The sequence below is a fragment of the Fibroporia radiculosa genome (genome assembly GCF_000313525.1).
Source record: "Fibroporia radiculosa TFFH 294 genomic supercontigs, scaffold1430, whole genome shotgun sequence".
NCBI lineage: Eukaryota > Fungi > Basidiomycota > Agaricomycetes > Polyporales > Fibroporiaceae > Fibroporia > Fibroporia radiculosa.
This window is the reverse complement of record NW_012133301.1, coordinates 23,058-45,093: the sequence shown is the minus strand read 5'-3', so window position 1 is coordinate 45,093 and position 22,036 is coordinate 23,058. Positions and strand designations below refer to the sequence as shown.

The 22,036-nt window shown below is 50.6% G+C and overlaps 4 protein-coding genes across 4 annotated transcripts; 1 reads left to right on the top strand and 3 right to left on the bottom strand.

Annotated features, from left to right (window-relative positions):
• Positions 1 to 2,860: 2,860 nt before the first annotated feature.
• Positions 2,861 to 8,290, bottom strand: FIBRA_02825 (uncharacterized protein; the record flags this gene model as incomplete). Its single annotated transcript, XM_012324676.1, has 19 exons — positions 2,861 to 2,956; positions 3,014 to 3,270; positions 3,333 to 3,430; positions 3,488 to 3,852; positions 3,903 to 4,254; positions 4,306 to 4,470; positions 4,523 to 4,635; positions 4,694 to 4,925; positions 4,986 to 5,089; positions 5,151 to 5,525; positions 5,587 to 5,802; positions 5,860 to 6,055; positions 6,105 to 6,326; positions 6,385 to 6,480; positions 6,534 to 7,094; positions 7,149 to 7,166; positions 7,223 to 7,649; positions 7,703 to 7,917; positions 7,974 to 8,290. The coding sequence occupies 19 exons, from the start codon at positions 8,288 to 8,290 to the stop codon at positions 2,861 to 2,863; spliced, it is 4,425 nt and encodes a 1,474-aa protein (XP_012180066.1).
• A 1,721-nt stretch (positions 8,291 to 10,011) lies between these two features.
• Positions 10,012 to 12,099, bottom strand: FIBRA_02824 (uncharacterized protein; the record flags this gene model as incomplete). The annotated part of the gene is made up of 4 exons (XM_012324675.1): positions 10,012 to 11,365; positions 11,425 to 11,507; positions 11,561 to 11,696; positions 11,750 to 12,099. The coding sequence occupies 4 exons, from the start codon at positions 12,097 to 12,099 to the stop codon at positions 10,012 to 10,014; spliced, it is 1,923 nt and encodes a 640-aa protein (XP_012180065.1).
• A 605-nt stretch (positions 12,100 to 12,704) lies between these two features.
• Positions 12,705 to 13,823, top strand: FIBRA_02823 (uncharacterized protein; the record flags this gene model as incomplete). The annotated part of the gene is made up of 6 exons (XM_012324674.1): positions 12,705 to 12,746; positions 12,812 to 13,059; positions 13,141 to 13,379; positions 13,442 to 13,513; positions 13,586 to 13,749; positions 13,803 to 13,823. The coding sequence occupies 6 exons, from the start codon at positions 12,705 to 12,707 to the stop codon at positions 13,821 to 13,823; spliced, it is 786 nt and encodes a 261-aa protein (XP_012180064.1).
• Positions 13,824 to 14,256: 433 nt separating this feature from the next.
• On the bottom strand, positions 14,257 to 21,372 carry FIBRA_02822 (uncharacterized protein; the record flags this gene model as incomplete). Its single annotated transcript, XM_012324673.1, has 25 exons — positions 14,257 to 15,064; positions 15,116 to 15,431; positions 15,482 to 15,602; positions 15,654 to 15,695; positions 15,753 to 15,859; positions 15,911 to 16,601; positions 16,661 to 16,818; positions 16,869 to 16,968; positions 17,015 to 17,545; positions 17,595 to 17,861; positions 17,916 to 18,235; positions 18,290 to 18,350; positions 19,141 to 19,151; positions 19,204 to 19,237; positions 19,292 to 19,374; positions 19,426 to 19,606; positions 19,932 to 19,993; positions 20,046 to 20,111; positions 20,165 to 20,217; positions 20,269 to 20,384; positions 20,431 to 20,901; positions 20,954 to 20,979; positions 21,029 to 21,049; positions 21,102 to 21,116; positions 21,171 to 21,372. 25 exons carry the CDS (start codon positions 21,370 to 21,372, stop codon positions 14,257 to 14,259), a joined length of 4,863 nt encoding a protein of 1,620 aa, XP_012180063.1.
• Between the last annotated feature and the right edge of the window lie 664 nt (positions 21,373 to 22,036).

Below are 22,036 nucleotides of genomic sequence, written 5' to 3'. Positions count from 1 at the left end.
ATGAATCAATAATTGTTCCATTCTCTACAGAGAAGTAGCTGTAAGGATAAGGGCTGTGTTGAAACAAAGTTGAGGCGGAGACCACCTGAATAGCACGTTCTAGATGCAACTTGGGCTAGTAGTTCGACAGTCTTTCTGAATAATTTGACACGGATGCATCCAAGTTCACTCACCAATCATCCACGTAGCGACGTTCCAGAGCTTCGATCCGTGAAAATGAAATATTGATGACCCTTCCGCGACGCAATCATGATGCTGATGCATACGACAGATACAGCAGATCTTTGCTCAGCGAAACGTGTGTCCTGAAAAGGCCAGAATATAACTTCAGAGGACTCATAGATGGCTTTCTCGATTAGCAAGCAGAGCAGAACATCCAGAGCGGGTAGAGAAGATAACAGAATAATTGCATTCCGCTGGCGCGACTCAGTCAAGTCTGGAACATAGAAATGGCCCGGAAGAGGGAGCAGGAATCCAACGCGTTGAACTTCTAGGACGCGGCTTTAATCGCGAAGCCGCGACGAGTCTCATACCGCTCACGAATATTACTGTACGCGGCGAATGCTACCGGCCAGCGCTTTGTCGCCCCTCGACCTCCTTAGCGCCTCTGAGTCAGCGCACTCTTAAACGTAATGAACGCATGCGACCACCTGAACGTCTTGCGACCCACTCCACATACCAAAGGAAGCTCGATCGTTTGCTCGTGTACGTTTGCGCTGCTTTTGCGAAGGGCGCAGGCCGGTAGCTGGAGAATCAACACCGACAGCACCCTAACCTCCCGAGCCTGAGCGCGTTTAGAACGAGCTTGCATCTCGTTTTCTATAGTCAGATTTTGGACCATAGACCTCATGGGATGAGGGAAAGCGTCTAATCGTGCCTGTATCGGTGAAATGATCAAGCCATCGTCGACGTCTTTCGGCAGATGAACAAATCCGTTTTTGGCAGGGGACCCCACGAATCAGCGAGGTCAACGGATAGTAAAGATGACTTCAAACTTGATAGCTTGCTTGAAATGTTCCTGACAGATCATCAACATGGGATACAGCCTTTGCAGCTATCTAAGTCTATTTGCACCATCAATATCAATTTCCTCCAACTTCAAGTACTAGGAGTGCCAAGAACTTCATGTAATTCGGCTCAGGCGGCCCTCGTCCAGTTGCAGCTCATACATGTCCATAAACTATCAGACGCAAGCGTTCCCCAGACATGATGTGATCTCCAACAAGGTTCCAGGTGCACTCACGCTCGACATCTCGATGAACAAAGTGAGGCTGAAACCTGATCTCCAGTATATCGAGCCGCATTTTTGACATATCTGAGTTGGCACGGTTACAGTCAATGCAGCGTTGATGATCTATTGAAGATGAGTATAGTGCAAGGTTTCTCGACTGTCTGCTTTCGAAATGCGCTACCCCCCGCTCATCTCCGAACGCTTCGAGAGCACACGTCTCATTCCCAGAGGATGAGAGGGCAGACATCGTTCTCTGAGAATGTACGGGTTTAATATCCAAAAATAGATGCGCGGAATCTTGAATCCTTTTGCTCCCACGTCTCCCTCTACGCAGACCATTAGGAGACGCGTAAGATCATGTATGTTCGCGCACAGCTGTTTCTACAAACAAGCGACCCACCTCCACCGAGCCTGACTGCATCCTCGTAAGTTTTCGCCAATACCGAGTCCATCGAGCTCATCTATTAGTTGTTCAGTTGCCCTAATGGTATTTGTCCAAATTTTCAGCCCATGTTGTGATGAAGCTACATTGCATCTATTATACGAGTATATTCACATTTCGCTTCATCGCTTCATTCGGCATTCCCTGGAGAATTTGTTTTCTAGATTCCAGCATGTAGAACAGGACCTCACTCATTGAACTTGATTGGTCGAGAGCGTGACAAAGCCGCGTAACCCTCCATTAGTAGAGCAAGGTGTGTGTGGGTTACAATTACGCTAATAATGCAATTATCCATCATCTCCTTGAACCACTGGATAATGTCACATATGACGGCCGCGGTCCACGGACGCAGTCCCCAAATATCACAGTTCTGTTGAACATTTGCATCGGAGGTACGAACCATCTGGTCCGTGCCGTTAGTTCAGGTCCTTCCTTCGCCCCGTGTGCTATTCGAGAGCATCCCCTTCAGTCCGTGTTCTCATTATTGACAGATTCTCTTGTCATGGTCCCTGTCCGAATAAGCAAATCTTCCGATTCAATCGACTGTGTACTTGATACTAGTACTAGTAGGCTCAAATGGGAAATACAATGAACACCTACTTCCCATCCCTTCGGGTCGGTATCCTGTCTGAATCTTGCCCCCGAACTCGAGATGATCCTCACTCGTTTGCCTGTGTTTCCACATTCTCAAGTTGTTAGATCTACTAGTCAAACTTATAGATGACTCTGAATGGCTCTAGTTCTAGTACCTCCGAGTTCCATCATTCGCATGTGCTGAATTTTGTGTCGTTGGTCCTCTCAGGTGTTTTGGCTGCGTGCGACGGAGGGACTACTCAATCTTCCGAATACTATGCGGCCGCTGGAGATATCATCCTCAACCTGACCACTTCATCTATGGTCTTCGACAAGCTTCTGGAGATTTGTGCGATAGAAAAAAACTCGAACGAACGATTTGCCCCATGCAGCCGACAAAAATGGAGAGCTATATTGCGCATTACTAGCAGATGTGTGCAGGTTACGTAAAATCATCTAAATAAGTAGGGTATGGATCGTCGCTGATGAATATTGTCACATTGAGTGGAGTAACTGCTGTGAGTCCGTGAATGTGCTTGATCGTAAGATTGAAGATCTACTCTAGATAGAGGCCATAAGATACATCTACCGAGACTCGTCGTTCCCATGCATGTTTACGACCTGCTCCGAGCGAGGCGTTTCTTCAATGAGCCGAGAAGACTGCCCGTGCGCACCCGGAAGAGATACGTGAAGAGGTACACACAGACAAACTGCAAACAAATCCGACTTAGTGAGCGTACCAGATGTAATGGGTGAAGGCAACCTACGTTGAACACGATGTACGCGCAGAAAATCCCGAAATCCCGCCAATGGTGAGAATAGTAGATATTGAACGACTCGCTGAGGAACGCGTCCGTCGAGCTGTAGCTGCAGTACATGCAGCCACTCGAGGCGTCAGGGTTTGTTAGATAACCTCCCGTCGAGTTGATGTAGGGGTTCAGATACTGCGCGCAAGTTGTCCCAGAAGGAGGGTCTAAAGTGACGAGCTCTTCCGCGGCGCAGTTGATCACGGTACGGCCAACAGCTGCAGGTTTTTACGTTAGCACTATGTCAACTCAGATACAACATCAAACGAGGGCGACAAACCTTGTCCGAGAAGTGCCTCAATGAGGTAGGTGAATGGGGACAGACGGTACATCCACTGCCACCAGCCGAGCTCCCTGAACGGTTGCAGAACACCATTGCTAGCGCACAAATCAAATGTCAAAGGTGAGATGCGGAAGAAAGAATTGGCTACTCACAATGAGAGTACGAAAGAGAAGAGGAAGCTGAACAGTAACGCTGCAATCTCGGCATTTGGGCAAATGGCTGCTACCGCCTGGCCGATTGTTGTGTAGTAGATTGGGAACACGACTCCAAGCATGAGGTACGTGAATCCTGCGCGATCGTTGGGGAAGCTGACCGTCCAGAACCAGCAGAGGAAGTACAGGGATGACCCAAGGATGTTCCATGGAATCTCGGCAAGGATCTGCGCCGTTATCAAGGCTGTCCAGCTGTACATACTACTATGTCTTTCGCGGATTTCATAAATCGTACGCATATCCAAGAACGGCACTTGTAGCTGGTTCGAGAGCGGAACACTGATGATCGTGGACATGAACACAGCCTGCACTGGCATTAATACCGCATGTCAAATTGGTCAGACAGGGCACTTACGAAGAGCTTGTTCTGTGTTCCCTGGATGCTGTCTTTTGCCTTGAAGAACGTGAAGCCAATGAGCAGTCCTGCAGCGATATTCACCCCGAGTTTCGACATGAGGTAGGACGGGTCGCGCCAATACGACGACAGAGTCCTCCGCAACAATGTCGTGACCTGGTATCCCCAAGACGTCGAGAATTCGTTGAGCATGGCTGCAGTGACTGGCGGACGTTGTCGGCCTTCAGAGTGGATCTCTTCAAGTTCGCAAGCGAGCTGCCGAGACTCGTTCGATGCTTTCCATTTCTCATACCAGTCGATGTCGCTAGAAGCCGTGGCACCCGCTCCGATCACGTCTAAAATGTACTCCGCACTGAAAATCACCGTCAGTTGTCTATAACGATTCAAGGAAAATAGTACGAACGGGTTCTCTGCGTCACCGCAGGGGCGGCCTCCGCTACGTTCGAAGTAGTTGATGAGCTGGGTCGATCTGTGTCCAAGGTCTCCGAAGTACACCGTCTGCCCACCCTTACGCAGAAGAAGCAGCCGATCAAAGACTTCGAACAATTCCGCCGACGGTTGATGGATACTGCGAGTCGAGGATAAGAAGCAATTTGGTAGACAGAGTGATCTATACATACGTGCACACAATCGATTGACCGCTGTCTGCGAGATTGCGCAAGAAGCACACAATAGCCCAAGCACTTTGGGAGTCGAGACCGGATGTGGGCTCGTCGAGGAAGATGAGGGAGGGCTGGATATAAGGACTGGATCAGCAAGGTTTCTTGTCTTGGCACCAGAATCAAACCTACCTTTGCGACGAGTTCGACACCAATCGTCGTTCGCTTGCGATGCTCGACGCCCAACGAACCAACTACAGCATCCGCGTACGCTTCCAAACCACACATCTTCAGGCACTTGTCGACGTAAGCTTCCTTCTCCTCGAGTGGCACGGATGCGGGCTGGCGCAGTTTGGCAGAGAACAACAGAGCCTCGCGCACCGTCGCAGTGGGCAAGTGCGTGTCCATTTGCTGAACATAGCCACTGCAACATAACGAACCGTATGAGAAGACACGTCCGACAGTTGTATCATTTTATGCTTACGTCTGTGCTCGGAAGTCGATGGGAAGGGCCTGGCCATTCATGAGCCTGTCACCGGTGACAACGCCGCCAGTAGTGCGCTCAGAGAGCACGTTCAGCAGAGTGGTCTGAACGAGGTGATGATGTGAGTTTAGAACAATCAAGCCAATTTATGTAGACGTGACACACCTTGCCCGCACCAGATTCACCCATGAGAGCCGTCAGTTTACCAGGCGCGACATAGCCGGAGACGTCGTCCAGCAGCCTGCGGTGACCATCACTGACCGGAACGACGTAGGTAAGACCCTGGAAGGAGAACGTGTTCTTCGTGGCAGATGCTTCTACCATTGCATTCTTCACTTCCATCGCAGCGCCAGCGACGGTCTCGTGGGTGCTCTCAATCTTCTCTTCATCCAAAGTAGACGACCTGGCAGCAGTGACAGCCTTGGACCCGCGCTTGAACAAGGTCACCGAAGAGCCCACAGACGACTTGCTGTTCAGCTCGGTGACAATGAGAAGAATGATAATAAAGCCGATGCCAAACGCCACGTTGATTCCAAAATTCTGAGATGCATCCCGACAAACGTGAGTGAAGCCACTTTCTGCCACAAGCTGTGCAACTCACCCGCCATAGGTGGCTGTAGTAGTACTGGAAAGACATTCCCAAGTACCGCGCGCCATTGACTTGCGCCTGACCGGGGAGCGAGCCGACAGTGGTACAGACTTGGTTCGCGAGCGTGATGTTTGTGTAGCCTGGGCCCTGCGGGACGAGCGTCGCACACTCCCCGTTGATCGTGTGGAACTCGTTGACCATCAGCGCCTCGAAACCATACTTGAGCGGCTGTACGTAACGTAGTCAGTCTCCAGAAAAATACCGCGAGCACAAGAATAGACGAACGTTAATGTACGTGATCCACTTCAGTGCGCCAATCATGCTCGGTGGCGGGATGTTGTAACCGGTGTAGAGGGTCAAGATCAGGACAGACACACCGGCGATGGCCTGAGCAGGTGCTGGACTCTTGAATACTGCGGCCAGGGCACGGAAGTACGCCTTCATAGAGATCGTGATCGTGACGACGAACAAAAGGAATGTGCTGTCGCAGAGTCAGTAGGGAACCATCTATACGATGTGAGCAGACGCACAAAAACTGCGCAGCAGACTGCTGCAACCCAACCAAGAAATAAAGCACGATAGAAAAGAAAATGAGTGTGATGGCCGTCATGGGCATGTCGATAAGTGTCAAGGCGAGTGCTTCCATGTACGGATGATACATCGCCGCTCGGGAATGCCGGAGGACAATCGGCCGCTGCGCAAAGAGCGCAGGGATCTCTGCCATAGTCGACAAAGCTGCAAACAGAAGCCCGCTATCATATTTCAAATAATTAGTATCTTCAGTATACCTCATTGGCAAAGATGGCGTACAAGAAGAGGACACCACCACGCGAGAAAAATGTCGCAGTTGTATCACTAAGCCGCAAAAATATGGTACCGACAATCACAGCCTGGAGGATGAAAGTGCTGCAGACGACGGTGCGTTAGAATAATTCTACACCAGGGAAATGGATACTCACGCGGTCTGAATGACCTGCGCCGCCTTCGCACCCTTGATGATCTGGAGTCTACGAAGCATAAGGGCACGGGCCTGCATCGGAAGCGAGATGATGAACGAGCTGCCTGGCGGTGTTGTCTTTGCGTGTTCCGCTCGCGAGCTCTCACGATATTCCAGCGCCTTCTCTGGTTTGCCTACCGACGTCTCCTTGTACGTTTCCATGTCCTCCCGATTCAGCGCGCCGAGATCGCTCGACTTGAAGTACTCGGCGAACTCGACCGCCGTTCGTGGCGCGCGTGCCTCGAAGCCTGGGCGGGCGGTCCGTCCGTTCGGATCTGTGACCGCGACGAGGAAGTCGGCCGTCGTTTGGCGATTCGCTGGCTCGTACCCCATGTCAATGAAATATTGCCGCGCACGCTTGGCGGAACCAAAATACGCCATCTTGCCCTCGTAGATTACGCAGACCTTGTCGAAGAGCTCGTAAAGAGACTCCCCAGCTTGGTAGATCGAGACGATAGTCGAGGTGCGGCCAATGTCCGTCGCCAACCGAAGAGCCCGGACGAATTCGAGAGCGGTAGACGCACTGTGAGTCGAGAATTAACGATCGGAGCGCTGATGATAAAAAAAAAATACCTACTCAAGTCCACGAGTAGAGCTTTGGGGCAGCAATAATTCAGCATATAAATTCATTTAAGCACGATAGGAACGCACTTGTCCCAAGAGGTCAACAGACTCCTTGTGGCCATCACTTCACTGATGGATACACGCTTCTTCTCCCCACCGCTAACGCCTCGGATTCCGGCGTCACCAACTAGCGTGTTCTGCGCATGCCGCAGGCCAAAGATCGTGGCCAACACCGAGGTCAACGACTCGATATGTTCCTCGCGGCTGGAATGAATGCGTGTTCGCGGCGTTCGCATTCTCGCAGCAAAACCAAGCGTCTCCTTGACGGTGAGGGTGGGGAAGTGCACATCGTCTTCTGGGCAGTACTGCACGTCGCCCCGGTAATGCTTGTGAATCTCCTCCGGTGTGAAGGAGTCATAGTGCACGTCACCGTGCACCGCGTGGAAGTCGCTCCGTTGGTTCGCGAGCGTTCGCAAAAGGGTGCTGCAGCCGGCACCGGGACTTCCAAGCACGACTGCATCAGAAATGTTAGTCGTAAATCAGCATACCGTCTGTAAACAAGCGTACGAAGCATCTCTCCCGGTCTGACGCATCCTTCGAATCCACTCAAGAGGTCGCGAGTGGGGGGATGGCGTAACTGTTTAGCAGTTTCGATAAAGTTCAAGGGATTGAGAGTGGAACCCAAAGTCGGCTGGTAGGTGGTCGCTGCGCCAAGACCGACCACTCGCAAGTCTTCGAATACCACACCGAGCTCCCGGAGCTTAATTTCCGACTCCTCCGCTCTACATATTGCGAATTTTAATCGATTTCCGCGCGCAACAAAGAGAGAGAGACGCACTTCCGGACAGCTAGCCGCAGCGTCTTCTCGAAATCAAAAGGACCGTCGCCAGGCGATAATGTTGCGTCCGAACTCGCATCTGAGATCCGGGATGCCTTGGATGGGTTGACGTCGTCCCTCCTCTGTCCCGACATTTGGGTTATTGTTTTGCGAAGCTCATGTACCCCGGCAGGATCGAAGAAGTCCACCTCGACATGAGGGCCCCGAGAATGCTCTGTCTCAACTATGTCGCGAGACTCGGACTGCTTGAGAGAATGGTCGATCTGGGTCGAGGCATTGTCTTCCTTGGAAGGCTCGTCGTGTGAAGAGCGATCCATGAGCAGGAAAACTACTAGGAGTAGGGAGGGGAGTAGAGTAGACACGAATATGACATTGGGTGGAAGGGAGGATTGTTATATACGCGCGCCGGCTGAAGACAAGCAGATTGCGTGGACCACGGCAGCGCAATGTGACAATTCTCCGCAGGCTTTGATTCGCACCACAAGGGAACGGCGCGTCGATCGAGCACTGAGGCCCGCGCGACAAATCCTCGTTAGTGGCCCGGAGCTCGTCTTCCGGTCACGTAAGCCTGCTGATGAGCGCGCCCCGGTTGGCACAGCGCCTACACACCAGGGCCCCAGCAGGCGCCAGCTGCTCAAATGCAGCGTCAGTACTAATAGCAAGGTACGTTTCACTCGTGCGCATATCTCCGGTGCTTGGGTAAGAAAGACCAATGACGGTCAGCCTTGCTATTATCCTTAGTGAAGCTATGCTAGTGGGCCACACTGTCATGACAGATGCGGCCCGATAACACGAATACAAGTTAGTAACCGCAGTGCATGGTCCGCAGTCCAGAATCTTTCATGGCACCGTTGGCGAGCCGCGGGTACCTTGGGCGGTAAGCTCGCTCATTGATCTAGTAAGCACTTTTGAGGGCAATAGGCGGCCACTTTCCAAGTTTCCTGGGGCATCGATTCAGCATCCTGATCATCGGCCTATATCGGCTGATTCCATTGGCCACTTGGTAACGCTAAGCCATCGCTAGGGTTAAGCCACATGGTCTGTCTCAGGCAAGCATCTCCTTCAATACTCTCGTATTGATGAAGCTCAGTGAAAATTGGTAGACCACCAACTCATCGACACGGGTGTCCACAGTCCGCGCGCTCAACAATCAGACACGCTTGACACGAAGGCGCTGCTGTGATATCCCGAAGGTATCTGCAAGTGTACACGGTAAATTGGTAGACACTACTTACCGACATGATCCGTGTATTGATTTGATACTAATCACGATTCACAGCGCCCGATGTTGACGAATGTCCCGAGCGGGAGATCATTTTCCATCGGCCCGTGATAACGCAAGACGTTGGCGCACATCTCAAGCCATATGCGCACAACTAGACGGTCAAACCTACATCATGGTCCAAGGACTGGGGGGATGTCGACGAACTGGCTCACCTCCATTGATCACTACACCCTCCCAACTCAACTGAAGTCGCCTCGAACTCATTGATGTGGACACACTCAAATGTCGCCGAGTGCACACCTATCTCCACTTGGATCGCGCCTGATCTCACATGTTGACCGCAGTGGTGCCACTCGTGAGTTTGATTCACCATCGCTACGGATATCTTTGGCAATGGTGGCATGAGGTCTGTCGCGTCCGGGATTAACGCTTAGAGAACGCGATTTTTTACCGAGCATGTTTCCTTGGCAGTGGGTTGAGGTGTACACAGCGTAACCGTGCCACAAGGACCGCCGTGCTCAGGAATCGAAGCCTTTAGGGGCATCGTACGTCTTCCTGGAGGTTACGGTGCCTAGTCTTTCAGCATGTGATATTTACCGTACGAAACTCGACCAACCAGCCATCACTTTACCACCTCTACTCATACTGGAGCTCGACTGAACCTGTACGGTCTGTGCACCGTCAGAAAAATAGCGCGTAGCATCACGGAACAGAGATCCTAACTGGCGTATACTGGCAATCGTCAGGTCATTACTTATCCTACACACACTCCCACCTCGCGGTGGTGGCTGCAAATATAGAAGCCCGTGCGACTCATACATCCCCCTCAACCTCAGCATCGAGCGCAGGTATTGCCTCAATGCTGGACTTTTCTTCTTCCTCTTCTTCATCCACTTTCGCTTCACCCTCAACCACCTCCGTAGGTTCCTCCAAGGCGGGCGTGGGTTCCGTGACATATTCTTCCGTGTCCACCTCGTCATCATGGGTGACTACATCATGTTCCTGAGCTTCTTCTGGCACCGGTGCTGGCTCTGCCTCCACATGCGGCGCCTCCGCGAATATGACGGGCTCCACATTCACACACAGCTCCTCGATGTTCTCGGCGGTGTGGTTCGGTACCGCATCTTGGACAACGTCTTCCTGGACAGACTCTTGACGGTCTTCCTCAACGGTCATGGTTTCTTCCGCCGCGACCTCCACTATCTCTGAAACGTCATGCTCAATTTCAGTTGAAGCAGACGCAGGTTCCTCGACCTCCAGTGCATTTGATACACGTTCCATGGCAGCATCCGGATCTGCGGGGCTCTCGAGTGTGATGTCAACTTCCGTGGGGGCTGTCGCCGATGCACCAGCCGTGTCTGCCTCGGCATGCGCGGGCTTGGACAGAATCTCGGATGAAACAGCCGTGTCCGGGGCCAACTCAGCCACATCTGTTAAAGCTACTTCTGGCTCAAGCTCCTCAGATTGAGGGACTGCGAGCTCTATCATTTCAACTGGCGCATCGGATTCTTGAGTTGGCTCCACGCTGCTCTCCGTTAAGTTCTCTGGCTCCGGCACAGGTTTGTCCTTTTCTTCTGCAGTCTCTTCAGCCTTCTTCGCAATGTCTTCAGGCCTGATTGTGGGAACCCTCTCCCGTTCACTAGCAGGCTCCCTTTCTTGCGAAAGCTCGTCGCCTTCGCCCATGGCAGTCGCACGTCCCAGCTCCTCTACGACGCTTGCTACCTCGCTGTGTACCATCGTGTCTGTCCTGTTTCTCCCTATCTTCCGTGGACTGGGATCCCGTCGCTCACTTGCGCTTCCCGTGAGCGTTTGAAGGTCCGCGTCCAGATGAATGAGTCCGCCCCGCGCGGCCGAGGGATCATCTTCACGCACATTCTCCCGTTCGCGCCGTGGGTCAATCGACGCACCGAGCAGGCGGGGATATTCATCTATCTCCCGGTCGTGGTCATCCTGGCCGTATCCCACAATGCCTGGGGGAATCACAAGGAATTCGGCGGGTACGAGATCAAAGCGTGAAGTCAGGGCAAGGAAGCGCGCGTATAGAGCGCTCTCTGCCTCGGCCTGTGCAAATGCGGCGCGGTGGTGGAAGTATGCGTGTGCGAAAATCCTGCCTAGACGACGCGCGAGGGAAGAGAAATGGCGATTAGACGAAACGGGTATAGACAATCTGCCAATATATTCGATAGTTGTACGCTTAGGCCCGGAGTCATCGAGAGAGAAGCTTACCGAGAAGGAAAGGCACGAGGGGAGTTCAACAGCGCAGTTGCGCTATCCAAGGTGTGGAGGATGTAATCTATGGCACAGCATTGCTACGTGGAACGTCAGACACGTCGTTATATGCATACAGATTGACGACACGAACTTCCATTGCGCCCTCAGTACCATGTGCCACGCAAAGGTAAAGCCACTCGCCAGCCTTCATCTCTGGACATGTCTGGCGCGTACACTCCTGCTGCAACATAGTAATCAAAGGATGTGACAGGTCCTGCGCTAGCCGTCTGAGCATCCCAGATACATCAGCGCCGGGCTCAGTGCATCACAAAGGACACACCTCAGCTGTTCATATATCCAGCACGATTCATCAACTACCACTTCGCTCTTGCCTTCTGCTCCCCCGTCCTTTTGCGCATCCGCACCGTTTTCTCTGCCGCCTTCTTCACCCTCGCTTCCTTCGCGTTCTTTGCCCTTTCCTGGAAGCGACACGATGGCGTCGACGTCATGAACATCTTTTCGGATGAGCAAAGAGATGTACTCTTGGAGCTGAAATGCGCTGTCCAGCGCGGATAGAGGGGGCAACTCCTTGACTGGATAGAAAGAGGATATCCGTGAGCCTTTTAAAGGCCGTTGAATTGGATTGGAAAGGGGTGGGGCAGGGGCGAATTGAACGGCGGCCATCGCCATACTGACGAGTTTAGTTGAACAAGTTTTAGAGACCAGACTCACGAGAGCAGCGTCGAGCCTTGGTGATGCGCGTTGAGTTATCGCGTGAGGAAATCACAGAAATTCCTAATTTGCATAACCTTACTTCAATAATAAACCATATGAGGCTACTAGTTCAATACCCTGAAGCTTTTTGACTCAACTCCAAGAAATGCAGCCTAGTGTAACCTTTAACCAACTGTATTATCTGAATAGGTGAATATTCGCTGAAGCCCTTTGGCCGCCAACCAGTCGACTTATGAATTATTCGTCTGTACTGCCAGTGCTCCGAGTCGGTCTCCGAGAAATCGGCTTTTGTGCTCACGTCAGCATGATCAGCCGCCGGACTCTTGCTTTATATGGTAAGACGCCCTATCGTTTCGTCGGTCCAGCCACTGGCTTGTTTCCGTCTCGGGATTACCCCTGTAGTTTGAGCTTGCTGGACTCTCAGTTCAGGCTGAATAATGCTCAGAACTCAACGCCTCGCTGCCTGTGCTTTGGTACCTATATAAACGATGACTATAGACGAGCTTCATCCCACATCGCCGCTGCAACCTCACGTACAGTAATCAGCACTCAACCTCACGATGCCATCCTATGTCGTTGTAGGGGCCTCTCGAGGTCTCGGTGTGAGTCTTCTATTATAGGGACATTTAAACTAGGTATTTGACAACTCATCAAAAACTATTTTCAGCTCGAGTTCGTAAAGCAGCTCTTGGCCAAAGGAAACGTAGTCATTGCCCTTGCGCGCAAACCCGCTTCCTCCGAAGGACTGGTTGCCATCCAGGACAAGAACCTTCATGTCGTCCAGGCCGACATTGTCGATTCGGAGTCGCTTAAGAAGGCTGCTTCCGAAACCGCTCAGATAACGGGTGGCTCTCTTGACGTCCTTATTAACAATGCTGCGTATGTGAGTTACAGTTTCCATACCATCGCAGACCCGTAAGTCTCTTCGTACTTTCGGCGATTATGGTGCACCCTTAATGCCTGGGCATATCTAACGCTTGTGCATATTCACTGCAGCCCAAGCGAAAGCGCCTTGTTAGATGACCTGAATAAAGGCTGGAACACTAACGTGCTCGGCCCGATCCTGACTACCAACGCCTTCCTTCCCCTCTTGCGCAAAGGATCACTTAAGAAGATTCTCACTCTGTCTTCTGGCCTCGGAGATCCCGCATTAGTTCTCGAATCTGGTTTCGCTGGACAAGTTGGATATTGTGTTTCCAAAGCAGCGGTCGAGATGGTCAACGTCCAATATGCCAGTGCGTATCATGCTCAACCTCGCACACATCGCTTTGCCTTATGTTTATTTTGATTGCTCCAGATGCCCTCAAACACGAAGGTTTTACTTTCCTCGCCATTAGCCCCGGCGTCGTCAAGACCGCCCAGACTGCGCGTCAGTGACACCTTCTCATTCTAATGGCTAATAGACTGATTATATGTTACACTGATCCGTCCCTCAAAACAGCTCCGGCCGAGTTCCTGCCTTATATACAGAAGCAAGGCGAGCAGTTCGCGAGTGTGTATCCGCACTGGAAGGGCCCGATAGAACCGCCCGAGTCCGTCGGGTCAATGTTGGGTGTATTCGACAACACGACAGTAGCGGACAGTGGTAAATTCGTTAGTCATCTGGTACGTCGAATTACGTGGTTTTTCCTCCATATAGTCTGACGTGATGCGTGTAGGGCAACAGAAATTGGCTGTAAAGCAGACCCATCGAGGGTCCCATACGAGAAAGAATAGCTGTGTGATCTGTATCTGGTCGTCAATATATAACGAATCAGCCATGGACAAATGACAGTGCTCATGAGTCAATTTTTTGAATCATTATTTATCCGCCCTGTGCTCAGCGAGGAAGACAATCGTTGACGGAAGATGCATTGTTTGGTGCGCACATCTCGCGAAGCATTTCGCTTTTGTGGAATCATACGTCTGATGTATACCGGGATCGCCGCTATGGTGTTCAAACGACGGGCGTAACAACTACAATACATTGATTCGGTTCGACAGACATTGCAAAGTATCATCCGAAGTTCTATATCATGCGGAAATAAAAGAACACATGTCGAGAAATCCGTATGCAAATGCTGTTTCGTACAAATACAATATCCGGATCCTCCAAAATAAGTCAATATAATATCACTGTGCCTCGCGAAGGAATGCCTTATTAATCGACATCCTTGCATAAAAATCTTCGGTCAGCGTCTTGCTTGGCCCTAGTGCGTTAGCCTTGATCTCGCATAGTGTGCGCATGCTGACGTCCCATGGAAAGCGCGACCATTTGTACGGCGAGCTGCGATGGTCGAAAATGTAAGCATACGATGCGCGTACGCGCCGCAGCGACACTTCATCGAAATAGAGCAGCTCAGACGAAGGGGAAGGCCCGCCATGAAATTGTTGTGACAGTTCGCGGAGTCTGTCCTGGCGTTTCTCGATGGGAAGACCGGTGAATCCGACTTTACTCTTCCCTCCACTGACCCCGCTCCCGCCCGACCCGCTGCGACCCTCGTCCACATGTCGCGACCTTCTCCAGTTAGAATACACCTTCTCTACATGTTTTTGGATTTCTTGAAGCTCCTGCAGCATGCCATTGTCACCACGTAGCTTCAGTAGCTTCTGCGCACGAATCTCCATCTCCTCGAAGGGTGCCACCAGATCTGCGTCTAGCAAGACAACGGTGGGGTTCAGGACCTCGTCGACGTGAGCGAGATGTCCGCGGCATTCAACTTGAGCCTGTTCAAAGATCTCGTCCATGATGAACACCCCGAGACGCTCAGTCTCTCGCCGAAGGTTGGGTTCGTTCGTCTCTGCTCTTATATGACGCTCGCGTTCCTCCTCGGTTTCCTTCCAGACGGGTGGACGGTGGGCATAAGTACGCTTATGCTTTTCATATGCGCCAGGTAGCACTCTGACACCGGTCTTGGATCCGTCAAGAATGGCGCAGAACCTGCATGTCGTATCAGTGCATTGTAAACAAAGACTCAGAATTGGGACATACATGTACGCCAAGAATATTGTTGTCGGATGACAATATCCTGATGCATATATCGAGTTTTCCCACCAGGTTGAGTATATCCCGACCATCGCACTATCCTGGAGACTCCCAAGAAGGTATGCTTGCAATTCACATATGATTTTTTCTTTCGGTCCATTCAGAGGAGTATGTGCTAGGTATTGTGCAACCGTTTCTGTGTTCTTCGACAAACAGAACTGGACGCCAGGTGGTTCTTGAAGAAACTTGGGGTCAGCATTGACGAACGCGGAGACAAGTTCGCGCTTCCAAAAGACTTCCATCATGTCGCCATCGTAGTCACCTAATTGATTTGTTCAATTATCTTTAATAAAACCCAGTGTCTTAACTTACCGCCGCCAGTACAACTTGCGAGGTGTCTATTTAATAACTTATTACCATAGATGTGGTCCTTTGTGGAGACAACGATGACATCCACATAATTCCGGAGCTTTTCGTGGTATACCGCCTGAACCTGGTAAGAGTATGAGCTACGTGATGGTACTCAAAGAAGGACTAGTCTCACTTTTTGAACATCAGTGGGTACTTTGCACGGATGTCTTGTGACCTTCAGAGGTTAGATATTCAGGATCAGTCATATCTGACAACATTGATGCCCTCATACCAGCACGTCCCCTAGAATAATGTCTGTCCGCTTGCCATCTTGGTCCACAAGGTTTCTTTGGCTACTCTTGACATGAATCTCACCTGGCCTTAGAACATTGCAGGGATCTGTGATCATGTGAGAACCCCATTTCTATTATAGTGAGAAGGTTCACGTACCAGGAACAATGACCGCAGACAATGACTGCGATACCTCAATTTGATACTTCCTGACCATCGTAGTAATGACGCGCTTCACAACTTCTTTGAGCTTTGCGGCGAGCACAGGGCAGGTCTTTGGATTGAACCCAGCATCTAAGAGTACCATAACGGTCTCTTCAAGTGAGGATGGGCAACCACTAATGGGGTCATCCCACCATGCAGTCGAATGGTCTTCAATCGCTTCATCGAGATGGTTCAGCCCGTCTTCGTCATTAGTCTCTTCCCCGACAAAATCTTCGAAAACAAAACCTTTTGCACGAGCAGCTCCTGCAGCTTCTCGTGCTAGTCGCGCCATGAAAACATTTCCTGCACGCGCAACATTCATCCATAACTTGAATAGGCCCAAGCTACCCTCCCAATTAGTCAAGCTGTGTACTTTCGCTTTCAAGGTCGCCTTCATGAGGTTGATAAACACATCCGTGGGCACCCCGTTCTCGGCCAGATTAATAATAGTCTCGGTCGAGAGCCGGACTGGGCTAGTCAATCGGGAAGGACGTAGTACATCGATCGTACATAACGCGGGGTCCAGGTTCGCGGGCAACTGATTTGTCGTAGAGTGTTTAATTTTGACCTGAGATGGTCGCAGCCATACGCGCGGAGATGAGGCCAAGCTCGGCCGCTGTGGATGCGGGTGCGCGAGGAGGATGCCCTGAAAAACCGTACAAGGCATTGAGGCAATATAACATATCTGAAGCACATATAGTTGACCTTACTGCCACACACGCGCATTTGAATCGCGGTCGGGACAGAGGATAAGCCTAGCCGATCAGCGATGAGTTGTAGAATATCCGTGCTTATTAGACCACAGCCGTCGGTCATGATCTGTTCATTTGGCGCTTTTCCATTGCCGTCCCATGCGGCACAAACTATAACTGTCTTTCAGAAGTAGTTATATAGATACTGTAGACTTACTTACTGATATCGTCCTCAAAAGCAATCTCAGATGGTCGTACTCGTGCTCCAGGCACAGAATTCGAGAGTCCGAGAGCGAAGCGCGCGGCCCATTTGACCATTGTCTATACACAGTTAGCAGCCTTCGGGCATGCAGAGTATTCTCCTTACTTGGTGTCGATTGAGCTCCATGTTATTGTGAAACTTCAGAAACTCGAGAAAGGAAAGTGTTTGATCGTGTGGTGGTCTTGAAGTTGGCTTTGCCTCAACAATTCTTGTCCCGTCCCAGCACTCGTTAGTTTGGACGAGGAATACGTTGTGCTCCTTGGAATAAAACGCCCTGAATACCCGACTGCTCACTACAAACGGCCGGCGAAAATACTCCAACAAGTTACCACCGCCCCAGCCTTTCTTGTCCGATTGGTTGAGTATGTCTTTGGGTATGCGGATACGAATGAATTGATATGACCCAAATCGGCGAGAAAATTCACATGACGGTCCAAGGACCGGGCGATCTAGGCGTACTTGATAACTCGAATTTCCTGCAGTGTCAGCTACGAAGACCAATTTTCCTGTAAAATGGACCCGTCCCCCATACCATGGATCATCAAGGAGAAACAGCTCAGATTCATTACAACCGAGGCCACCGTGTACTGCTTGAGAGAGGATTTTAGCTTCCTTGTCTAGCTCATCCCATGGGTGCTGCATGACATTAAGATGGCGATTTCATCTCATAATCCAAATCACGCACTTTAACACTATTCTCCTTTGCAAACACCGATGCGAACGGGCTATCACGGAGCTCTTTTGCACTTGCCGACTTTAGACCACATTCAGTGGCAACCATTCTTGCCACTTCGGGTGCTGACTTGGCATTCGTCCTCAGGTCGCGCAGCTCGACCAGATTGTGAATCGGGAATTTGTCGTAGCCTACCCCCGCACTTACGAATCTAGAGATCTCCCACTGCGCACCCCACACGAGCGGGTCCACATATCCACGGAGCGCATGTGAGTAGGCCTACATATACGATTGAGTAGTCAGCTTACAAGGACATAAAGGTAAGCAGCTCACGATTATCACAGGCTGAAACTCTGATGTAGCTGCTGGAGTGGGGGCAGAGCTCCCCACCAGGGCGGCAGGAACATAATGTGATCGATGAGGAGATGCTTCTGTGGATAACACCACTGTATCCGACAGCCCAGTTGATCGATTTGTCCGCTGAGAGTTTGTATTCGATGTTCTGCGCAGCTTCGTCGGCCCAACGGCGTCTGTAATCAATGTCGCCTCCCTTGTCAACGATTTCCGTTTTCCCAACATCTGTACGGGTATATTCCCAGATGATGGCGTTCCGATCTGCGTGATGGATTGTGCATTGCTTTGTACGGTATTGTCTGACCGTATATCGTGTCAGCTCTGCCTGGCTATGTGCACATATGGCTGCTTACCTACTGAGACTGTTCGCATAACATCGTCCAAATCTTCCAATTTGTCCGAGTATCGGGTGGACTAAGGCAATACCCCCATCATGACAGTCAGTATGAAATCGCAAACGACATTCATTGATTTCAGAGACGGACGAAAGCGATTCCTCGACTCCATGAGCACTACGGACGGGCTCAGGAATACACCACATCTCTTACATGACTTGATTGACCATGCCCACCAACAAGAAATGCAGAATTCATCTCAAATTTTAACAACAGTGGGGAAAGAACTTTTTTCATTCCACTTCATATATAAACATGATCCAGTCAAATTTCCCATGCGCAGCAAAAAATGCAGAATGTAAACAAATCTCAAGACACACCTGTGAAGCCAATGACAATGATGATCCGGCCGACCCTGATCCAATACTCTCCAAAGCTCGTACAATAGGCATATCGCCAATAAACAAGATCCAGAGACTGGGTGCAATTTGTTGAAAGCAATGAAATAAATGTGGTCTATACCTAGTCAGGAGCTCAGGTGCATGATGTTGGTGGAGACGAAGGAGTTCAGCTATCCAAGATAAAAACAAGATATGTGGAGAGATAAAAGGCTAGATGGTCAGAGGGGAACTTAAGAAGCGTACTGGCCGCGCACAACGTGGAAGGGCGAGGTCGTCCAAGAATTCACGATCTGAGCCTTGGTGGCACCGGCCCACAATTGACCGGAATTCGGGTTAAGGTTTGCTTCCAGAGGAAGCAACAATACTACATACATTCAGACAAATCCAAGAAATGTAAAATATACAACAAATGTCCCACTACGTACACTACGATATCAAGCTACTCTGTTGTAGATTTCTCAAGATGACAGTATCTTGCACTAGGCCGCAGATGTCAGAACCACTGGACGGCTATAACGTACTTATACTTACCATCCGCGAGTATTAAGCGGGTAGATTTGGTGTCCTGGCGTAAATTCGCGTCATTCACCAAGCCTGAGAAGGAAGGCAGTCGACTTACAATAACATTGGTGAAATGACAATAGAACGGGCGGGGCTCAGGCGATCGATCCTGGTGTATCTGCGCAAACTTCCGCCGTAGGTCTGGACGACGTGAGGCAGGGCATAAAGAATAAATCAAGTCATTTAACGTACATGTTGATGTAGTCTCGTAGTCATTTGGTCTATTCCCATATGAGACGATATACTTGGCGAGCCGTATCCCCGCTTCCAACTTCGTCTTGAAGATATCGATCTTATTCAATAACAACACAAGGCTGGTCTTCGAGAGTAAGGGATTGGAAACGATAGACTTCCAGAGTAAGACAGAATCTTCCTGTTGATACGAAAATACAGTCAGTGAAAACTCTCTGACAATGTGAGCAAAACGCAACTAATCGGTTCACCGTCGAGTCCTCCTCGAGCATCTGGTCAAAGCAGCTGATTGGTGCCAAGAACAGTATGGCGCTGCAGGGATCAGTTACAACTTGAACAATCCAATAGCTATTTACTCACTTCATATCATCAAAATATGGAGCCCACGCCGCTACAAGAGAGGAGTCGCATATATTAGTATTCTATTTTGTTGATGATGAAAGACCTGACCTCGCTATGATACATGACCATCAGCTCAGGTGAAAGTCTAGAGGAGGAATACTCACTAGAGATCTGTGACCGCCGACGTCGAAGATCTTCCATTCACGTGTTGATCCACCCAATGAGCCTTCATGACAAAATATCAGCGACTTACGTAGGACCTCAAAAGTTACACCTACCGTCTTTGATAGTAAATCGATATTCTGTGATTCCAAGTGTCTTCAATCGAGCACGAAGGATATCATCTATCAAATACAAAGTCTATAAAATGCCACGAGATTGTAAACGCAGAACGTACCATCGGCTGGCACATAATGTGGCGCTGTGATGCGTTCTAGTGAGTCCAGAAAACTGCATTGAAATGGTGAGTCGAGATAGGCGATCCGAAAAATATTCACTTACAATCCTGACCGATCCTCAAGTCGCAGATTATGCATTTTCAGAAGCTTCCGAATAGTATCATCGTTCCACAACCGGATCATGTCCTCCCCGCATGCATATATAATTCGTCCGGGGTCCTGACAACACTCAGTAGCGCATCTACACGTACAAAAACACACTCACATCGGGATCATCCCAGTCGATCCCATCTCTACTGCTGTCAAAGCTCTCGCGCGACTCTGGCAAAAATCGGGAGAACATGTTTTTCCACGCAAATTGCGAATTCACCGCAACCTCCTTCGATCGGGCACGCTCGACATATCCACTCGTGACGCTCGCCAGGTGCGTGGCTTCGAATTCTGCAGAGCCTGGCGGGGTGAGTTTGCGCACCAGGGTCTGTTCTACCTGGAGGAGCGGCGATAGGCGCATCTTTAGCTTCAAGTGTTCGGCCGTCAAGAGGGGCTGGTCGGGGTCGCTTGGCCGGCTGGGGTTATCACGACTGCTTGAGGGACGCAACATAGAAGATGGAGGACCATACCCAGCCGCTGTTTGAGTGGCTTGTGCTTCCGCCATGACGTCGAGGATCATGCGAATGGAGCGTACAATATTGAGGTGAATGACTGCCCGCCACGAGGCTCGTTCGGCTCGGAACGCCTATTGGACTTGATTGTTGGTAAGCGAACACAACGGTCTCATTGAAGCTTACTTTGGGCGAATTCATTAACTGAAAATCTACCGACGGTACTCAGTATGGATGCATAGTCGGCGCATCTCTACTCACTTTTCAATGTAGTGGATTTGCCTGGGCAAAATACGTCAGATTGGCATTTCGTGTCGAAGAGTTATCACTGTACCTGATTCACTTTGACCTGGTGAGCGTTTGACATTAGCAAGGAGCCCACTGCGAAGAAGTATGCGCGTACCGAGTAGCAGTATCTTCACTGATCTTGGCCCTTTCTTCTCCGCTCTTTCCTGACGCTGCAGCTCCTCATCGATCATGTCCGAAATCCTTTTCGCCTCTGACTCGGCCGACAGCCTGGCCTGCCTCTCGAGTGGAGACTCATTCGCAGGGACAGCTAACGCGATGTCCAAGGGGTCGATAGCTGGATGTAGAACACTCGGCATGCTGTCCTTATCGGAGTATGCCATCCGAGCACCGCTCCGACTTTCTCAGTGAGAAGGCACGATCCCTTGGTTGCTGCCAGCGAAACCGTCGAGGAGACCGACAACGAGAAGTGCCTATCATGTCTCTCTCGAGCGCCAGGCATATTTAACGGGATCAATTTGGCGGTCGCGGGGCACATCCCGCGAATTTGAAGCGCCGACAATTATCGGATACTCTAGGGGTCCGATCTCAATACTGAATCTCTCGCTGAAATTTGCTCGTCGGCCCATTCGCCATGCTTAGCAGCTAAGGGCAGCTCAGATATGAACTATTTTGTTTCGGGACACTACCAGGTATGCGACGTGAAATGCCACCACCAGCGATATTTGGGAGACATTCGGAACCAGAGCGATAAAGTATCCCTCCTGCATAACCCCTGCGTCGCTAAAGATGCCGCGTGTACGGTCGTCTTCCATCATAGACCCATGCCGCATGGCTTCAGGTCGCAAGTTGGTCGGGAGGCTCTCTACAGGCCGACACGTCCAGCTCTCAGAGGATCAGAATGGTACTGTCGTTGAACAATATGTTCTTGGACAGCACGGGGACTGACTTTCCATAGAAATACCCAGAATATCTTATACCTGGCATGGTGGTTTGTTCGCGAAATGGTTTAGTCAGGGTACG